We start from the raw sequence: 21,754 nt of genomic DNA on the forward strand, positions 1-21,754 counted from the left end.
CTGAGTGTCTACAACGAGACCAGGAGTCTTTTCATAGGGAATCATATATACAATTCCAGAGGAAGCACTCTGTGATACAGTGCATCAGTCACAGTAACAATGTTTTTCACTGCAGTGGAAGTGCACAGTAAGAGTTAAATGTGTGCATTTTAGGTTATTGCCAAAATATACTTACTTTCTTCATCAATCTTCAGTTCCTCGTTGTTTTTGATTTTCTCTGCCACCTCTTTCTCATTAAACCCCTTGCTTGCCAGAAACTTGATTCGATACTCATCCCAGGACACTTGACCTACAGGAAGATGGCAAACGTTTAAAGAAAAATAAAAGAGCGCGTGCAGAAAATTGTATGGTACAAAATGCTTGGCTATGTTTGTGGAAGAAATTAAACAGATTCTGCCTAAGGCGGCAAACCTGAATGGTCCCAAATCCAGAAATTACTGAATCGCGCTTTCTCCAGCACCACTCACTCACTCATTTCTTTCATCAGAATAAAATGGCCCCCTCTTTCACTTCTTTTTCTCCACCCTCTAGCCCATTGGTCTGTCCAATGCATTCATCATCCTCTGAAGTAGCAGAGATTAATTCAGATTAACAATTGCTGGGATGGTTGGAGTCGTGGCTTGGGGCACAAGAAACAGAGGGGACAACATTAACCTAATGTGTCCGTCCAGAAATTGGTCCTACCGGGTGCAAAGCTGGATTTCCACTCTGCTCAATTTGTCTCTCCAATGGAGTCACTCCATCGGGCAGGGTGTAAAACCGGCCTCCCAACCCGATACCATGGGTTTCCTGCCCGCCCCCAGAGTCTGTTAAAGGCAGGCATTCTGGATGGGCAAGTGGAGACCCACAGGGTTCTGTAGGAGGATGAGTAGTCTTCAACACCTGGAAAGAAGCATGAGTAGATGCATCTCAAAGTTGAAAGATGAAGCCAAAATAGCAGGGTTAATTAACACAGTGAAAAATGAGGCCAAGATATTGGGGTTAACGGAACAATTTTTTGGGAGATGGGCCAACAATTGGTAAATTAGGAGGAAGACTTACATTTCTATAGTGCCTTGTCTGACATCAGGACATTGCAAAGGGTTTTACAGCCAATGAAGTACTTTTGAAGTATAGTCACTGCTGTAAATGTTGGAAACACCACAGATAGTATATGTACAGTAAGCTCCCATAAACAGCAACGTGTTAATGACCAGATAATCTGTTTTAGTGATGTTGGTTGAGGCGTGATTATTGGCCAGGACACCAGGTGTAACTTCCTTGTTCTTGTTCAAAAGCTGTGGGATGTTTTAGATCCACCTGAGAGCTCAGTTTAATGTCCAATCTGAAAGATAGCACTTCCGACAGTGCAGCACTCCCTCACTACAGCACTGGGAGTTTCAGCCTTCACTTTTGTACTCAAGTCTCTGGAGTGGGACCTGAACCCACACCCTTCTGACTAAGGGGCAAGAGTGCTACCAACTGAGCCATGGCTGGCACCAAGATGCAGTTTAATGCAGATAAATACAAAGTCGTACATTAGGGATACAAAATAAGCTGTGTAGGACCATCTATGAAGCACAAGTCGGGAGTGTGATGGGATACTCTCCATTTGCCTGGATGATGCAACCCCGACAACGCTCAAGAAGCTCAACACCATCCAGCAGCTCACTTGGTTGGCACCCCATCCACCATCTTAAACAATCACTTCCTCCATCACCGGCACACAGTGGCAGCAGTGTGTACAATCTACAAGATGCAGTGCAGCAACTCGCAAAAGCTCCTTCAACAACACCCTTCAAACCCACGACTTCTACCACCTAGAAGGACAAGGGCAGCAGGTGCATGGGAACACTACCATCTGCAAATTCTCCTCTAAGCCACACACCATCTTGACTTCACTGTCGCTGGGTCAAAATCCTGGGACTCCCTCCCTGACAGCACGAGGGGTTTACCCACACCACATGCTCTGCAGCGGTTCAAGAAGGCGGCTCACCACAACAACCCCAAGGGCAATTAGGGATGGGCAACAAAAAAGCAGAGATGCTCACATCTCAAGGGCAAAGAAAAAAAAATGAAGGAAATATAGAAAGGCAAATCAGGAAAGAGATCGGAGATTGAAAGTAGATCCATCCAGTGTCTGGCCAGCTGTAAAGAAATCAAATAGGCTGCTAGGTAGTATTAAAAAAAAGAACAGAATGAATATGTAGAAGAATTTTGAAATGTTGTGTCCTGTAGGATGACGCAGGATAAGTATTCTGGTTTGAATTAACAAACAGGGTAGCAATAGGGACACAATCCATATTATCTGGCAGGATGAAGCTGGTGACATCATATTATTCGGGGAGTGACGGGGTTGGTTAATTTGTCCTTACTGTACCTCCTTCATAAGCACATCCGTTCATCCAGGGAGTGTGCAGATTTCAGGGCTGGTGGTGGGGCTCAGTGGTGCAAAGATGACCCCTTTCTGTGCCACAATGACTCTATAAGCTTTGCAACTCTGTATAATTGGCAGTTGGTGCAGGCCTCGGCTGTTAAACCCCCTCACGATTAAAGTTTAGCAGCGAAGCCAACAAAATAAACCCGGACAGAAATAATTTCATTCCAAGCGCTAAAAGGTAAATTGGTTTATGAAAGAATTTATATTTCTTTATTTAGCAAGATTGTGGAAAGGTTTGCAGCTTCGCTAGACTGTGACAGGCAATGTTTCCTATATGTCCAGGAAAGCAATTCTTTTTCTCTGTATCAGGTGAACTATGAATTCCCTGGCTCATGCAGACGTCACTTCAGGCAGGGTGGGGGGAGGAAATGAGTCACCTCTGAAGAGATGAGGTGTTTAAGAGCTATCAAAGGTGACTGATGTTAATTAATCTGATCAGCCTACTTGTGGCGGCTGAACTACTTATCACAGCCATCACAAATATATTTATATAACATCTTTAGAAGATAAAAATAATCACCAGGGACTTCACAGTAGCATCAGCAAAAAATAGGCACCAAACTTGGTCTCCTTAATGGAACAGTTCAGAGAAGGTTCACCAGGATGAAGGGTTATCTTATGAGGAAAGGTTGAGCAGGCTGGGCCTATACTCATTGGAGCTTAGGAGAATCTTATTGAAACATAAAAGATTCTGAGGAGGCTTGACAGGGTAGATGCTGAGAGGGTGTTTCTAGAATTAGGGGGCAACGTTTCAAAATAAGGGGTCTCCCATTTAAGACTGAGATGAAGAGGAATTTTTTTTCGCTCAGAGGATTGTTAGTCTGTGGAATTCTCTTCCCCAAAGAGCACTGGAGGCTGGGACATTGAATGGATTCAAGGCTGAGTTAGATAGATTTTTGATCCACAAGGGTGTTAAAGCCTATGGGAGGCAGAAAGGAAAGTGGCGTTATGGCCACAATCAGATCAACCATGATCTTATTGAATGGCCACCTCCTGCTCCTATTTCTTATGTTCTTATACTCTTAAACCAACAAGGAGATATAAGAGATGACTAACAGCCTGGTTAAAGAGATGGGTTTTAAAAGGAGGTGAGGGAGGTGTTGAGTTGGAACCTGTTTCTGAAAAAAGAACAAAATAAAAGGAGACTTGCATTTATATGATGCTTTGAATGATCAATGGACGTCTCAAAGTGCTTTGCAGACAATGAAGGTGTATTCACTGTTATAATGTGGGAAATGCAGCAGTCAATATGTGCACAGCAAACTCCCACAAACAGCAATGTGATAATGGCCAGATAGCCTGTTTTTGTGATGTTGTTGATTGAGGAATAAATATTTGACCAGGACAGTTGCTATTCTCTGAAATAATGCTGTGGGATCTTTTACGTCCACCTGAGACGGCAGATGGGGCCATGGTTTAAAGTTTCATCGGAAAGATAGCAGTTCCAACAGGGCAGCACTCCCTCAGTACTGCACCGGACCGTCAGCCTGGATTTTCGTGCTCAAGCCCTGGAGTGGGTCTTGAACCCAGAACCTTGTGACTCAGAAGCAAGGGGACACCGGGAGGAAATATAACTTTTGACCTAAGGAGACAATTGAAGACCAACAGTAAAACAATGAAGTGACAGGTTTTCTTTGCCAAATATACACAGGGGGTTATTAAGTCATTGCATGTACTACAACAAATAGTGGCAGCAGCAGAAAGTTAAAAGGGAAATGAATGAATGAATATTTGGTATTTTCTGTGTTAACACTACACAGGAAAGGGCAGGAGAATGGGACTAAATGGGTAGATCTTTCAGAGAGATAGCACTGGCACACTGGACTGAATGGCCGCCTTCTGAGTCACAAAATTCTACACGACACCCGTCAAACAATTTTATATGAAAAGGGTGCTCCTTTTAAAGTAAAATGCTGTCCCACTTATGGTTCTGGAAAGACTCAGATGAATGCAGAAAATTGGCAAATATTTAATTGCAGTTTACATTGGATCAGGAACAGAAAGAAAGTCAGATGCTCAACATGCATGAACAACAACAACAACTTGTATTTATACAGCACCTTTAACATTTTAAAACAAAATCTCCACATAAAGAACTACTACAGCAAATGACCAAAAGCTTGGTCAAAGCGGGAGCATCTTAAAGAAGGGAAGAGAGGCAAAGAGGATTGTGAAGGGACTTCCAGAGCTTAGGACCTTGGCAGCTGAAGGCATGGCTGCCAATGATGGGATGATTCAAATCGGGGATGCTCAAGAGGCCAGAATTAGAGAAGAGCAGATATCTCAGAGGGTTGAAGGGGTTGGAGGAGATTACAGAGGGAGGGAGGGGGGCATCCATGGGGGGAATTTGAAAACAAAGATGAGAATTTTAAAATCAAGATGTTGCTTAATGGGAAGCCAATGTAGGTCAGCAAGCACAGGGGGTGAAACGGGGACTTGGTAGGAGTTAGGATACAGAGACCAGAGTTTTGGATGATCTCAAGCATACAGAGAGTATTGAAAGTGGGACACGTAATAGACAAGCACGAAAGTGTCTCCTTGCCATCGAAGAGGTCACTTGTGATCCCACAATCCTACTTGAAGCGAGTTTATCTGCGAACGAATAGGGAAACATCCTGGACTTGTGTTTGGCTTTTCATGATTCCCTTCATTGACTTATACAGTCTTTACTATTTGCTGCTCCAACAAGCTGAGATTAAGCTGGTTCGCATCATGCAGTGCAAGCACAAAAGCATAAACCACATCTGAAAAAGGATTTTTTGTTATCATGTGCATCTACTGTAAATAATGGCCCAGGAAATTTGTTTCACCGCGGCCACCGCCACCCAAGCCACACTTTCACAGGACACAATCTCATGTGGTGATTAATTAACCACTACAATTAAATGTGATGCTATCACAAGATTGTTTACTTTGGAACAGAGATTTAATAGAGGTGTTCAGAGTCGCAAAGGATTATGCTAGAGGAAGGCGAGGAGAAACAGTTTCCACTGGCAGGAGGGCCAGTAACCAAAGGGCACAGGTTTACAAACATACCAATCAAGAGGAGTAGGCCACTCGGCCCCTCGAGCCTGCGCCACCATTCAATAAGATCATGGCTGATCTGATTGCAACCTCAATCCCACATTCCCGCCAACCCCCAATAACTTTTCACCCCCTTGCTTATCAAGGATCTATCTGGTTCTGCCTTAAAAATGTTCAAAGACTCTGCTTCTACTGCTTTTTGAGGAAGAAAGGAAAAGAAATAGGAGGAAGATGAGGACATTTTTTCCAAATAAAGGCAGCAAGCTCTGATGATCTTGAATGCATCGACTGAAAAGATGGTGGAAGCCGATCCTATAGTAAGTTTCAAAAGAGAACTGGATAAATATTCAAAAAGGGAAACAAAATCAAAGGCTATGGAGAAAGAGTAGGGGAGTGGGACTGGACTGAACAGCTCGTTCAAAGAGCCAGCAGCAGGCACGATGAGCTGAACTTCCTTAAATTTATTAAAGCGTGACACCAGCTCCTTTCCTGTATTTATTTTTGAATGCTGTATCTCACTACATCCTATCTTTATTATGTAACAAAGAGCACTCAGCACTACAAGAAAGGGTCACATCCATCGGCATAGAAACAGCTCTCTGAAGGACCATAAATTGAGGGTACTGCGTGAAATTTAACGACAAGTTAGTTTATGGCTTTGTCCTGAAACAGAAGGAGAGCTTTTCTAAGGATTATGGTTAAATGACATAAGGAGTGTTCAGAAGTGACTCAACCGTGCCTTTCTCTTAATATGTTTATATTTACTGTTGCCATGCCCAAAATGATTCCCCTTCATAAGTACAGGCTGTTTAAGGAAAGACAGCAGCAATACTTCCAATCCCTTCAAACTATGACTCCTTTATTATATATTGACTCAGGTATCATACAATAAATGTTGCCCCCATTCGAAGGCCAAGGTTTATCTTGTAGGCCCACAGTGATCAATTCTTTAGCTGGGACTTGCCCTGCATTCAGTTGGCCGTGCAATACTCTGTTTCCAATAGCAGGAAACCACCATGTTCAATAAGCAGAATTAGGTAAATAACGCACTAGAACCAGAACTCAAATGATCTCAAAACCACCATTCTAAACAGTTATCAGAACCTGGAATGAGATTAAAACAGGGAAAAATATGAAATAAGGTTGGGCCAGAAATTAAATAAATCATTACCTGACTTGCAGGGAGCACTGCTGCAGCTGACCCACTAGAATTAAAACTTGCATTGTAAAATAACTGAAAAAACAGAGATTTATCATCTCATTTTCAGTAACGTGCGAGGTAGAACAAGGGGAGCATCGTGATTCCACTGATAAACGCTGCTTTAAAACAGAAATGATCAAGAGGACTTGCAAATGGGCAATGGCACTAAAATACAGGTATTCAAACTTTGAAGAGTGCATAGAAATTCTAGAACGATTAATTGGCATCTTGGTTGGAAGGCCAAGAGTGGAAAAATTGAGAACTAGAGAAGGGTTTGTTATTGAGGCTTGAATCGAAATTCATTCTAGCTGACTCGAAGTTAATTAAGCAGAGATCAATGTAGCCAAACAGAGATGTAAAGGACAGTATTAGGGGCATTCAGGGGGCTTTCAAAACTTACAAGGAATCTAGAAGGTTAAAGTATTGTAAAGACAAGGGTGGAAGTAACACCAATTGAAAGATCCCTGAGAATATCGGAACTCTAACCGTCAATGGTCACCAAGTGCTTTCAAATTTATATTCAATAAACAATGGATAAAGGAAAGTATTGATCAACTTGAAATTGACAATCAAAGGCTGGAATCTGGAAACACACTTGCACACCACTTCTAATCCACACAGGATGGGAACGAAACAGAACTGGGCTTCCGAAGAAGAGTCATACAGACTCGAAACATTCATTCAGTTTCTCTCCTCATAGATTCTGCCAGACCTGCTGAGCGTTTTCAGCGCTTTGTTTTTATTTGAGAACTGGGCTTTTGAAACTACCTTGGAAATGTACTCGAGCGAGGTTTCAGTATCACCTCCCTCATAAATCAAAGGAAATGTGTAATAGTGACGACTCAAGTGTGTTCAATGTGATTCAGCGCGATCAAATGTTACAGTGGTTAGCTGAGAGAATTTTAAAGTTCAAGTAAATGCCTTGAGGTTAGTGGCATCAACTCCTTTACTTGGCACCAGGTTGGTACAAAGGGTTCACTTACTGCCACAAACCGGCATCAGGATTGCTGTATTAGATCAATGAAGTTGAAATTGCCAGGTCACAAAGGCATTCTGAAAGATGGTGTCCTGCTTGTCAGAGGTTTTGGATCAGGTACAATGCTGAGGGGCCACCCTCTCCTCTGCTGGTGCCATTTTCCCAAGGGAAGAAGCTTGGACCCATCCCACACAACCGTGTTGTGCCTGAGTTAGAGACAATGGAGTTGGTATCAGTCACAGGGGTGGATTAATTATATTTTATGTGCAGCGTAAAGCCCAATCAAGTCCTCAAGATAGCGAGGCCAAAGAGGGATAAAATAAAACAACAAGAAGTGAAAGAGGAGTCTTCACATCTCCATGGCAATAACAGTGAGCTTTTTATCAAAAACAAGGAAGCCTATCAATGGCCCCGATTTTAAAACTGGGAGAGGGAGTGGGACACATAACCTACAAAGTGACTGGCACACCTACAGAACCCAAGGATACACAGGTATTCCTGATCTTAATGGCCGGTCCTGGTTTAAATAAAAGTTCCAGGAGTCCCAGGGCTGGGAATTTGGTGGCAGGCAGCCAGGGACCCATGGGGACAGTCCCAATCACATTATTCCTCTCACAAGTGGATTGCATTACCACCATGATTCAGGCCTCATGTATTTTGTTTGACTAAGAACAGGGAGCACGGGTAACGTGCAAGCAAAGGGATGCTGATGGGACAACTGCTTTGGTTAGTCAGCAGCTGGGGAGAGAGGCTGTAAACTCCTCAGCCGCCATCACTGGGTGTGCTAAGCAGCTTGTCTGAGGGCTGAACACATCAGATCAAGCAACAGTTACCAGCCAAGTATAGCATGTCACCCCATGACAAGCTTAAGATGCAAAAGATTACTAAACACAGACGACAGAAAAGCCTCCATATCCCATGGAATGCTGTAATGGAGAAGACTTGCAGACATTTTTCTGGGGCATTCCCCTGAGCAAGATACACTGGGAGGAATAGAGATTTCTGTATTGTGTATTGCTAGACTAGACTAGTTAGAATACAACAGATTTGAAAGATCCCTTCAGTTCAATGCATCGTTACAGGAGCCCCTTTCTATCTGCTGTGGGAATGGTTACTAACAGATGGAACTGGCTAGGTTCACTAACATATTCGATCCATGGCTGAGGTAGCTTTTCCTCATTGCTGCCTGTTCTGAATTAATTGTGTCCTAGGATTACCTAACACCAGTATCTTTTGAGCGTTTAAGGCATGCAGGGAAGGGGCAGGCGGAAGAGGAGGAAACAAACTTGTTACTCTCGATATGACAGAAATTCTGTGAAGTGCAAGATAGATCTTTCGGCATCTCTAATGGCTAAAGACAGGTGAACTTATCAGATTGCAACTCTTTGTCAGAACTGAAAACTTGAAAGATAAGAAAGCCACTGAAACAGTGTTGAACACATAGACAAAAGGGGCGGGGGTGACAGTGCAGCAGGTCTTGCAATCACAAGGGGAAAGTTAATGGGCTGTATGACCTCAAAAGCAGGAAATTAAGCAGTTGATTCAAGAGGTCTCAGTAAGACAATCAGACAACTTTAAAAAGGACAAAAGAATGTGGAAAGAGCTAAGGTGGTAAGAAGCCTTAGGAGAGTCCCACATGAGGAGCTAAGTGCCCTGCAGCAAATAATTAGGAAAGCTATTAGAATGTTAGCATTTATTGCGGGGGGAATTGAATACAAAAGTAGGGAGGTTATGCTTCAGTTGTACAGAGCACGAGTGAGACCACATTTGGAGTACGGTGTACAGTATTGGTCTCCTTATTTAAGCAAGTATTGGTCACTTTATTTAAGGAAGGTGTTCAGAGAAGGTTTACTAGACTAATACAAAAACAAAAATACCTGGAAAAACTCAGCAGGTCTGGCAGCATCTGCAGAGAGGAGCACAGTTAACGTTTCGAGTCCGAATGACCCTTCAACAGAATTAAGTAAAAATAGAAGAGAGGTGAAATATAAGCTAGTTTAAGTGGGGGTGGACCAAGTAGAGCTGGATAGAGGGCCAGTGATAGGTGGAGATAACCAAAAGATGTCACAGACAAAAGGACAAAGAGGTGTTGAAGGTGGTGATATTATCTAAAGAATGTGATAATTAAGGGTAGAAAGCAGGACGAGCAAGGTACAGATAGCCCTAGTGGGGGTGGGGTGGGGTGAAGGAATCAAAAAAGGCTAAAAGGTAGAGATAAAACAATGGATGGAAATACATTTAAAACTAATGGAAATAGGTGGGAAAAGAAAAATCTATATAAATTATTGGAAAAAAAAGGGGGGCATCGGAAAGGGGGTGGGGATGGAGGAGAGAGTTCATGATCTAAAATTGTTGAACTCAATATTCAGTCCGGAAGGCTATAAAGTGCCTAGTCGGAAGATGAGGTGCTGTTCCTCCAGTTTGCGTTGAGCTTCACTGGAACAATGCAGCAGGCCAAGGACGTGTGGGCATGAGAGCAGGGTGGAGTGTTGAAATGGCAAGCGACAGGGAGGTCTGGGTCATGCTTGCGGACAGACCGAAGGTGTTCTGCAAAGCGGTCACCCAGTCTGCGTTTGGTCTCTCCAATGTAGAGGAAACCGCATTGGGAGCAACGAATGCAGTAGACTAAATTGAGGGAAGTGCAAGTGAAATGCTGCTTCACTTGAAAGGAGTGTTTGGGCCCTTGGACGGTGAGGAGAGGGGAAGTAAAGGGGCAGGTGTTGCATCTTCTGCGGTTGCATGAGAAGGTGCCGTGGGAGGGGGTTGAGGTGTAGGGGGTGATGGAGGAGTGGACCAGGGTGTCCCAGAGGGAACTATCCCTGCGGAATGTCGCCAGGGGGGGTGAAGGGAAGATGTGTTTGATGGTGGCATCATGCTGGAGTTGGCGGAAATGGCGGAGGATGATCCTTTGAATGCGGAGGCTGGTGGGGTGATAAGTGAGGACAAGGGGGACCCTATCATGTTTCTGGGAGGGAGAAGAAGGTGTGAGGGCGGATGCACGGGAGATGGGCCGGACACGTTTGAGGGCCCTGTCAACCACCGTGGGTGGAAAACCTCGGTTAAGGAAGAAGGAGGACATGTCAGAGGAACTGTTTTTGAAAGTAGCATCATCAGAACAGATGCGACGGAGGCGAAGGAACTAAGAGAATGGGATGGAGTCCTTACAGGAAGCAGGGTGTGAGGAGCTGTAGTCGAGGTAGCTGTGGGAGTTGGTAGGCTTGTAATGGATATTGGTGGACAGTCTATCACCAGAAATTGAGACAGAGAGGCCAAGGAAGGGAAGGGAAGTGTCAGAGATGGACCATGTGAAAATGATGGAGGGGTGGAAATTGGAAGCAAAATTAATAAATTTTTCCAGGTCCAGATGAGAGCATTAAGCAGCACTGAAGTAATCATCGATGTACCGGAGAAAGAGTTGTGGGAGGGGGCCGGAGTAGGACAGGAACAAGGAATGTTCCACATACCCATAAAGAGACAGGCATAGCTGGGGCCCATGTGGGTACCCATAGCCACACCTTTTATTTGGAGGAAGTGAGAGGAGTTTAAGGAGAAATTGTTCAGTGTGAGAACAAGTTCAGCCAGACGGAGAGTAGTGGTGGATGGGGATTGTTTGGGCCTCTGTTCGAGGAAGAAGCGGAGAGCCATCAGACCATCCTGGTGGGGGATGGAAGTGTAGAGGGATTGGACGTCCATGGTGAAGAGGAGGCGGTTGGGGCCAGGGAACAGGAAATTGTTTCCTTTCCGACCCCCCCCGCCCCCCTTTTCTTCCCAATAATTTATATAGATTTTTCTTTTCCCACCTATTTCCATTAGTTTTAAATGTATTTCCATCCATTGTTTTATCTCTACCTTTTAGCCTTTTTTGATTCCTTCACCCCACCCCACCCCCACTAGGGCTATCTGTACCTTGCTCGTCCTGCTTTCTACCCTTAATTATCACATTCTTTAGATAATATCACCACCTTCAACACCTCTTTGTCCTTTTGTCTGTGACATCTTTTGGTTATCTCCACCTATCACTGGCCCTCTATCCAGCTCTACTTGTCCCACCACCCCCCCCAAACCAATTTATATTTCACCTCTCTTCTATTTTTACTTAGTTCTGTTGAAGGGTCATTCGGACTCGAAACGTTAACTGTGCTCCTCTCCGCAGATGCTGCCAGACCTGCTGAGTTTTTCCAGGTATTTTTGTTTTTGTTTTGGATTTCCAGCATCCTCAGTTTTTTGCTTTTACTAGACTAATACCTGGAATGGGTGGGTTGTCTTATGAGGAAAGGTTGGACAGGCTACGTTTGTATCCGCTGGAGTTTAGAAGAGTAAGAAGCGACTTGATTGAAACATTTAAGATGCTGAAGGGTCTTGACAGGGTGGATGTGGAGAGGATGTTTCCTCTTGTGGAAGAATCTAGAACTAGGGATCACTGTTTTAAAAGAAAGGGTCGCCCATTTAAAACAGAGATGAGGAGAATTTTTTTCACTCAGAGGGTCGTGAGTCTTTGGAACTCTCTTCCTGAAAATGTGGAGAAAGCAGAGTCTTTGAATATTTTTAAGGCAGAGGTAGATAGATTCTTGGCAAGCAAGGGGGGTGATAGGTTATCGGGAGTAGGTGGGATGCAAATTTCAGGTTACTATCAGATCAGCCATGATCTTATTAAATGGCGGAGCAGGCTTGAGGGGCTGAATGGCCTACTCCTGCTCCTTGTTGGTATGTTCGCATTCAGGAGTTTTGAAGGCTGGAACATTGGGTCCGTCTGTATCTGAAAAGGGAAATACCATGGGTACACACTTTCACCACTCTTGCTCTGAATGAACAAGGGCAACCCAAAGGGAAGAGGGCCTTTTAGAAAACGGACAGGAATAGAAAAGGAAAAATGTGTTCAGTGGTGGGCTTACATCGTAAGTAACAGAAATGGTAATAGATGAGCTGCTGAATGTTGCGGCTGGTGTTGGAGCCAAGAACCATGAAATGGGTCTGACATCATCACAATCAATCGCTGCTAGAGTTGCCAACTGTGATAAAATCTATTCCTGGAGGTTTCATCAATGACTTGCCCCCACACTCCAGCCATTTGTTGACCAACACATCCATCTTTGTGATGCACTGTCTTCCTACACCAATTGGAAAGCAAAAAAACTCATTACCCAGTTGGATGATGACTGTCAGCTAAAAAGCCATTTCCCCCCAACTAATTTTCAATATTTTTTTTGTGGTAAAGAGAAATATTCAAAGAAAATTATGAAAAAAAAACCCTTTTTTAAGGTCCCAATGATTTTTCTCCAGGGTTGCACACAGCAGTGTCCTGGAGATTGATCTTCAATTCCTGGAGACTCCAGGCCAGTCCTGGAGGGTTGGCAATCCTAATCACTGGTAAGGGGAGAGAAAGGAGGACATGTCAGCTCTGGTGTGGAATGTGGAGCCATCTGAGCAGATATGGCAGAGACAGTGACATGGGGAGAGAAGAATAGAGTGCTTATAATAAATGGGGTTGTAATGAGAAAAGCCCATTACAGACAAGGAGGGAGAGAAATCAAGGAAGGGAAAAGTTGAGGTGGACAACAAGAAAAGACAAGTGGAAATGAAAAAGTTATTCAATTAAATAATCTTGAATTTTCATCACCACAGTGAAAGTAGGAAGCTGCACCAACATAGACATCAATGTGACAGAAACAGAGATCCTCAGGACAGGGCGGGAGAGGGGCAGTGCAGCAAAGAACGTTCCACATTCTCGTCCATCCTTCGAAGCAAAGGTGCAAACATGACCAGGTACCCCCATGTTAATCTTTTGCAGGAGGGTTCCAGTGGGTACGTAGGTAACTGCTGAGGCTGATCTGTGCCGGGAAAGCTCTGCTGCAAATAGGACAGGATATCGCAGACGATTGAGTTTTGGACGAGTTGCTGCTTCTGGATTTCCTCTCCTTGCATTTTCTCTCTGCCTCTGTTATACGCTTGCTTTTGATGGAGTTTTTTATTTGGTCGTGTCAGTTGCAGTGATCCTGAGTGAGCTTCTCTCAGGACTCGAAGTTGATATCAAAACTCTGAAGTGAAGCCTTTAGAGTGTCCTTGTAGTGCTTCCTTTGACCATCGTGAGAGTGCACCCCCAACACTCAAACTCTCCATAGAAGATCTACTTTAGTAAGAGTGTGTCGGGCATTCTGGCTACATGATCAGCCCAACTCAATTACAACTGTCTCCATATGTTGTGGATACTTGGCATTTCAACTTAGATGAGCACCTTACTGTCTGGTATTTTTTACTGCCACCTGATCTTCAAAAGATTCCAAAGGTAGCTCAAGTAAAAGTGGTTGAGCTTCTGAGCATGAGGCTGAAACACCATCCAAGTATCACATGCATAGAGCAGAGTGGGCAGGACTATTGCTCTTATAGGCTTTCAGTTTGGTAGGCAGACTTACTCCTCTTCATTCCCAGACATGATGTTCGAAGTCTGCTGAAGGCTACACTTGTTTTGGAAATTCTTGCACGTGTCTCGTTGTCAATATAAACAGCTCAAGAGACCATGCTGACAAGATGACCTATCCACTGCTGACAGATTCTGGTCATGGACTGAAACCTTGAGTTTAAGATAGGGCTTTCCTGGAGCAGGCTGGTACACTACTTCAGTTTTATTTGTGCTGATTGTAAGGCTGAGGTTGTCTTATGCATCAGGGAAAAGTCCAGCTCTGAACCAGCAGCTAGTGCACAGTCATGGGCAAACAGGAAATTGTTAAGTATGTTCTTCGGACACACACATCATTTAGAAACAGAGCCAGACAAGTCTTGTATCTTTAACTTCACTCATTCTCTCCAGATAAACAAAAATGAGGCATTTGGAATTTGGCGGAGGAGGATGCTGGTGGATGGGAATTGTTTGGGTTGCTATTCAAGTAGGAAGCACAGGGATCTGGTGAGGAATGGAGGTGAAGAGGAACCCGACGGCAGTAGTGAAGAGGAGATAACAGGAGCCTGACAGCCTAAAATCGCTAAAGCAGTAGAGGGACACAGGCGAAGATGCGGAGAGAATTTGCTCCTTACTGGGCTTTCTTATCCTTCGGTTTTTGATTCTGACCAAGGTACTGCTGTATTTCTGGGGCCTCTTATTATTACTTTAAGTATATCTTTTAGGTGCTGTATTTCAGATGACTCTTTTAGAGAGGCCTCACTCCCCATGTTTCAGAAAGTGCTTTCACTTGCTCAGATTGTTCGATAAATTTGTAGTGTGCCCAATGAATAAATTGTACTTCAATTCCTGGTTTTACGACTGTGCCCTCACATGATCCTCCTCATCTTCAGAAGGTAGTTGAATAACTACACCCCAACTTTAGACTGAGGCCTAACTGACAAAGAGTCATGGAATATGTCATGAATGCTGAGCTTCACAAGACTGTTATGTTTTGAAATGTACCTTTAACTCAAAGTAAAACAGAGGATTCCAGATAAACTTCTCAGCTCGGGTACATGTCCATGTGATCTGGTTGCTATTGGGAGAGAAACTCAAACAGAAGCCCTTTGAGGCGGGGTGACTGTTTTAACATCTTTTCATTGTATCCCACAGAGAAAGGATAGCTGTTATTTGAGATGGAGAAACAAAGAAGCTACAGCTGTGGGCGAGCAGGGTGAACTGCTTTCACGTTAAAAACTAAGCAGGATGCTTTGGAGAAAAGCAGAATACTGCGGATGCTGGAAATCTTAAATAAAAACAGAAAATGCTGGAGATACTTGGCAGCTCAGGCAGCATCTGTGGAGGGAGAAACAAGAGTAACATTTCAAGTCAATGACCTTTCATCGGAACTGGGAAAAGTTAGTGATGTAATAGGGTTTAAGCAAGGGGTGGGTGGGACAAGGACAAAGGAAGGTCTGTGATAGGGCCCAAAAGATATGGAGATGGGGCAAGAAAAGAAACAAAGAAATAGAAGATGTGCCTAGAGCAGGTGTGCTGCTGTCTGAAAGCAAAAATAAGAGAAAAACCGAAAGATGCAAAGTAAAGGAAACAGAAGGTTTATGGTCTGAAATTGCTGAACCCAATGTTGAGTCCAGAAGACTGTAAAGTGCCCCATCGAAAGATGAGGGTTCCCCTTGTTCTCACCTCCCATCCCACCAGCTTCTGTATTCAATGGATCATTTTCTACCATTGCTATCACCTCTAGCATGATGCTACCACCAAACATATCTTCCCCTCCCCTCCCTTTTCAGTATTCCAAAGGGATCATTCCCTCCGTGACGCCCTAGTTCACTCCTCAATCACCCCCAACAGCCATCCCCTTCCCATGGCACCTTTACATATAAATGCAGGAGATGTAACACCTGTCTTTTTACCTCCTCTCACTTCATTATCCACAGCCCCAAACGCTCCTTCCAAGTGAAGCAGCATTTTGTGTGTATTTCTTTCAGCTTAGTCTACTGTATTTGCTGCTCACAATGTGGTTTCCTCTACACGGGGGAGACCAAACGCAGACTGGGTAACCACTTTGCAAACACCTCCGCTCAGTCTGCAAGCATGACCCTGAGCTTCCATTAACCTGTAATTTTAATTTCCACCTTGGTCTCACACCAACATCTCTGTCCTTGGCCTGCTGCAGTCCTCTAGTGAAGTTCAATGTAAGTTTGAGGAACAGCACTTTATCTTCCTCCACAGTTGCTGCCTGACCTGCTGAGGATGCTTTGAGGAGTTTTTTTTCTGTTCTAAAGAAAGGAACAGAACAGACGGGGCTCTTGAAGATTTAAGGGATGGTGGTTGGGTGGGGTTTTGGGGGGGGGGGGGGGGGTGAAATTGTCGAGGTATGCCCTGCTGGTGATAATTGCATTCAAGAAAACTTGGGCTGAGCGGAACGATTGTCGAAGGACACTGGAAGATTCAACCTGGCTTAGTGGGCAGAAGTGAACCTCCACTTGAGAGCTGGGAATGAGTGTTCCTGTAATGCTACACTGCTAGAAGGATGGTGCCCAGTAAAAGGGTTTTGTCAGACATATTTTGTTTGCATTAGTTAGTCGGTTTTAATTTGTTTGTTACAGTACAAGGACGTTATAGATGGAAGGGTGGGAAGAGAGGTTTAGGGAGGGAAGGAATCCCATGTTCACAAATAAATTGCATTACCATTTCCATCAGGATCTACGGCTTTGAAGTGTAGTTTGTTCTCCTCATTGGCCTGTTGGAAATGCTCCTCGGTCTTTTCCATAATCCATCTTTGCATCTCGCTTGCACTAATTTTCTTGTCAACATTGACATCAACCCTGAAGAACAAGAATACAGTGAACTGGTGAACATAATTGTCCAACAGAAAACAATTCTGCTTTTTGGATCACTGACACAGTGATTCTGCAATCAGATTTCAAAGGCGATACATTTCTTCGATTAGTACTCTTGGTCAGCATTCTAGTCATAACCTATTTCGGCCCCTGGCTTATTATCATTAATCAGCTTGGTTATTAGGCAGCGATATTTGTTTTCTAACTGTCCATCAGAGGAGCTCCCATTCTCATTACCTTCAAAAAGGTTTGATCCCTGTTGTAGACAAAAGTAGCTGGGGGTGAGCATCCAGGTCTTGGAGTAGGACTTGAAGATGCATCGATTCAAAATACTCCAAGTTTCTGGAGGAAGCGAGTGGAAATCAGATGCCAAACATAGGCTTACGGCTGACAAGACTGCGCAATGTATTATATTCAAGGATGTCAGTTGGAGAAGGATAGAACTGAAGCCAATTTTTATTCAGTCTAACACTGATTTACAGAGTGAATCATTATAGGCATATACCTCCCAACTCAACTACCCCCACCCCACCTTCAGTGTCTCTTTATATCTTCTGAAGTGAAACCTCAATTAATGCCCTCCACTTGCATGTAATTAAACACAATTAATATACATTTATTGTAGTGAACTTCCCAGACAAATTAAATCACCTTACTAAAATTATACATGCAAAGTTAAACTCAATTTCTAAGCTGTGTTGTACTTTTAGACATGTTGAAAAATTGAATGTGTCTGTTTAGCCGAATAATCCTTTTGTTTTAATGAAGTCTTGAGAGCAGTTACCAGCGTCAGGTTCTCCAAAGAGGAATAAAAGAGGCGTCAAGTAACTAGAACAATTTGAATTTATATAGTGCTTTAGAGAAATCAAGCTAGTTACCTGGTGAGGACTAAGCATCCCCTGATGTTGGGCCTTAGATCTCACTACAATAAAGGCTCAGGCCGCTGTGCTGCCCTGATATGTGGGCAAATCTTTGGGTTTGGGAGCACGGGTATTGGGCAGCGATCCTGGCCTTTAGGACAAGGGAGAACAAAACAGGCCTCGTGAGGGAGCGATCGGGGTCCTGAAGGTCGTGGTCAGGGGCTGGGGGGGAAAATGCTAGGGAGGGAGATCAGGGGTGGCAATTGGAACAATAATTGTAGTAAATGCTTAGCTTTTTCTAAAAACAAAACGTACGCGATGTTCAGTAATGAATCGGGGAGAGCCAATACCACACCTAATGGCTGTGTTTAGAGGAAAAATACTCTTTAACTGATGCTATAAACAGGCAGGTTTTCACACTGTAATGTATTTGTAAGTAACTCATGTCTATTTAAATGCTCCAACAATTTCTCTTACTGCTGTTGACTTGTATTCTATAGTAACGGAATTAACTTGAGCTCAGCGGTAACAATGAGCACCAGTTGGCAATCTGTAACTATTCTGAGAGAAAAAAGCCTTGAAAATTTAGCTTGTGCAGCAGAGGGAAATATACCCTGTCAGAAAAAAAAGAGAAAATACTGGAAATGCATTGCCAGTCAGTCAGCACTGGAGTGAGAAGAATAGGTTAAGATTTTGGGGAATTGGTAGATAGGGGAGCCTGGATCAGATTTTTTCAGCACTTGTTTTCTTTTCTAAGAAAATTCTGCAGCTGATTTTTTGGTTATTCATTCACGGGATTTGGACATCGCTGGCTGGACCAGCATTTATTGCCCATCTCTAATTGCCCTTGAGAAGGTGGTGGTGAGCTGCCTTCTTGAACCGCTGCAGTCTATGTGGTGTAGGTACACCCACAGTGCTGTTAGGGAGTTCCAGGATTTTGACCCAGCGACAGTGAAGGAATGGTGATATGTTTCCAAGTCAGGATAGTGAGTGGCTTGGAGGGAACTTCCAGGTGGTGGTGATCCCATCTATCTGCTGCCCTTGTCCTTCTAGATGGTAGTGGTCATGGGTTTGGAAGGTGCTGTCGAAGGAGCCTTGGTGAATTCCTGCAGTGCATCTTGTAGATGGTACACACTGCTGCTACTGTGCATCGGTGGTGGAGGGAGTGAATGTTTGTGGATGTGGTGCCAATCAAGTGGACTGTTTTATCCTTAATCATCGGGATTCTTCTTCCTTCTTTGTGAATTTACTGTCCCTAATTTGGTTTATCTGTCTTCCTGGTCAGTCTCCTAAATTACACCCTCTGTAAAATTGAGCTCATCCAAACTCTGCTGTCTATATCCTAACTCACACAAAGTCCCATTCACCCCTGTGCTCACTGACCTGTATTAGCTGCTAATCCAATGATGCTTTGATTTTTAAAATTCTCATCCTTCCTTCCAAATCCCTCCCTGGTCTCACCCCTCTCAAACTCTGCAACCTCTTCCAAACCTCCAGCTATCTGAGATCTCCGCGCTCCTCCAATTCTGGCCTGCTGCGCATCCTTGATTTTAATTGCTCCACCACTCGATAACCATGTCTTCAACTACCTAACCCCTGGAATTCCCTCCCCAAAACGCCCCCCCCTCCACCCCAACTCCTTAATTATGATGCTCCTTAAAATCTACCTCTTTGACCAAACCTTTGGTCGCCTATCCTGATATCTCAATGTGGCTCGGTGTCAAATTTTGTTCAATTACCCAGGACTACGCACCTTGGGACATTTTATGATGTTAAAAGTCACTATATAAAGGCAAGCTGTTGTTCTGGGTCAACTGAGGCTCAGTTGGCAGCATCTCGCCTCTGAGGCACAGGGTTCCAGGTTCAAGAACCACTCCAGGGGCAGGATTTTTACCTTGTCAGCAGGGAATGGCGGACAGGCCCGGGAGCACAGAGCTGCCTCAGGGAGCTGAAGATTTTTTAAAATCAGAAATAAAGAACTTACACATGATAAAAATATGTGCCCTCATGAGCACTCTGTCACGTGAGCAGGGACATGTTATAAATGATATTTCAAAATTTTAATTTTATTTTTAATTCCTGTTGGAAACCTCGTCCCGCCCGTGGATGAGGGTTTCATAAAAAAAATCCAAAGGCCGCCTGGGCTTTTCGCCTGCCCGCCAACCGTAAGGTTGGACAGGCAGTGAAAAATTGCATTCAATTAATACTTTAATGGCCTCAATAGGCCTGTTAATTGTCGGCGGGTGCGCTGCCGATCAAAATGTTGCGTGAGTGCGCGATGACGTAGGGGCGCTCGCCTGATATCATCGCGTGTCATTTCACGCTCGAGCGGGTCAGCAAAAAAATTCAGCCCCAGGGCTTGAGCTGAAAAATCAGAGCTGGCACTCTGGTGCTGCACTGTCAGAGGTGACGCCTTTTGCAGAAGATGCTAACTCAAGACTGCTCAGGTGGATGTAAAAGATCCCATGGCACTATTTCGAAGAAGCACAGGGGAGTTATCCCTGGTGCCCTGGCCAACATTTATCCCTCAATCAACATCACAAAGAGCAGATTACCTGGTCATTATCAATTGCTGTTTGTGGGAGCTTGCTGTGTGTAAAATGGCTGCCACATTTCCTACATTACAACAGTGACAACACTTTAAGATTTCATTTGGCCGTAAAGTGCTTTGAAACATCTGTGAAAAGTGCTACATAAACCTTAGCTTTTTAAAAAAAATTAGTTGCTCCTTCTCTACCCAAATTAATTTGGAGTGAGCCATGAGCTTCACAGCCAGGGTTGCTATAGTTGGACTAAGGAGAGGACATGAAAAGATACGAAAAGAAAAAACGGCCACTCTGTAAAAAAAAAAGAATGCTCGAATTACATAACCTTCTGATAAGGAAAAGGCTGGGGAGGAAAGGAAGCTCGTTCCACCTCTTCAACTGCTGACAGACCCAATCAAAATAGTGCCATACGGGATCTTTTACATTCACCCAAGCAGGCAGATAAGGTCTTAGTTTAATGTCGCATGCAAAAGATGACACCACCGACAGTGCAGCACTCCCTCAGCACTGTACTGGTTGACTTTTGTGTTCAAAACCCAGGGTGGGACTTGAACACAGAACCTTGTGCCTCAGGAGGTGAGAGAGCTACCAACTGAGCCACAATTGACCCAGAACAACAGCCTGCTTTTATATAGTGACTTTTAAGATAGTAAAATTTGTATTTCCAGCATTTTCCGTTTTTAATGAAAGATAAAGGAGGGCATAAGGAAACCTTGCTCAAAACTGCAAAAAGGTAAAGTACGTCCTGAGAAGGAAACTGTCTACACTTTGTAAATACACCTTAGTCTAACTCTGTTGTGGGTGTAAAGCAAAAGGCACAACCGCATAAATTTCATATCTTAATCATTCTTTCCAAAAATCTCAGACTTCTGCCAGCCCATTGTTTTCTTTTGATGTAGTTTCAGTGTTATTTTAATCAGTCGCTTTATATCTTTTTCCCCACCCCCACTGCATGCACCATTCACCAACCCAAGTGTGTGGGCAGGAAACCTGTTTCCAGGTCTCTGTGAATGCTGACTATGAACTTTTACAGCATTGCTGGTCAAACACTGCCTTGCAGCAAGCAGATATAGAGATCTCCCCTTGATTAACTAATGGGAAAGGATTAAATATTTGGGAGGTCTCTGGTCCCCAGTGCCGTGGAGGTTCCTTAAAACTGATGAAGAAACACTATTTCAAATCCAAAGTGATGTAGAATATCAGGGGGGTGAGGGGGTGCGATCTCACCCCTCTCACGGGCATCCCAGCCTCTCACACCCCCTGCCCCATGAGCTACATTCCATCGAAACCGATTATCGCAAAGCGCTTTCATTAAAAAATGGAAAATGCTGGAAATATACGTCTTACAATGTTAAAAGTCACTGTTGCGAAGAAACTGGGGAATAATATTAACTGTTATCATTCTTCTAGTGCTCCAGGGACCGTATCCCATTGTAAAGTGCATTTGCCTTGATGTTGAGGGAGGGCAGGGTCAGGTTCATCCGTGAT

The 21,754-nt window shown here is 43.9% G+C and overlaps 1 protein-coding gene across 2 annotated transcripts in view; it reads right to left on the bottom strand.

Moving 5' to 3' along the window:
- Positions 1 to 21,754, bottom strand: part of sdf4 (stromal cell derived factor 4) — a 78,408-nt gene that overhangs the window by 32,825 nt on the left and 23,829 nt on the right. For both annotated transcript variants that reach the window (XM_078558059.1, XM_078558058.1), the window contains exons 2-3: positions 16,709 to 16,845; positions 176 to 289 (exon numbers count right to left, since the gene is read on the bottom strand). In XM_078558059.1, coding sequence (XP_078414185.1) covers positions 176 to 289; positions 16,709 to 16,845 — 251 coding nt within the window. The remainder of the gene's footprint in view (positions 1 to 175; positions 290 to 16,708; positions 16,846 to 21,754) is intronic.

Source organism: Cetorhinus maximus, chromosome 15, assembly GCF_964194155.1.
Source record: "Cetorhinus maximus chromosome 15, sCetMax3.hap1.1, whole genome shotgun sequence".
Taxonomy (NCBI): Eukaryota; Metazoa; Chordata; class Chondrichthyes; order Lamniformes; family Cetorhinidae; genus Cetorhinus; species Cetorhinus maximus.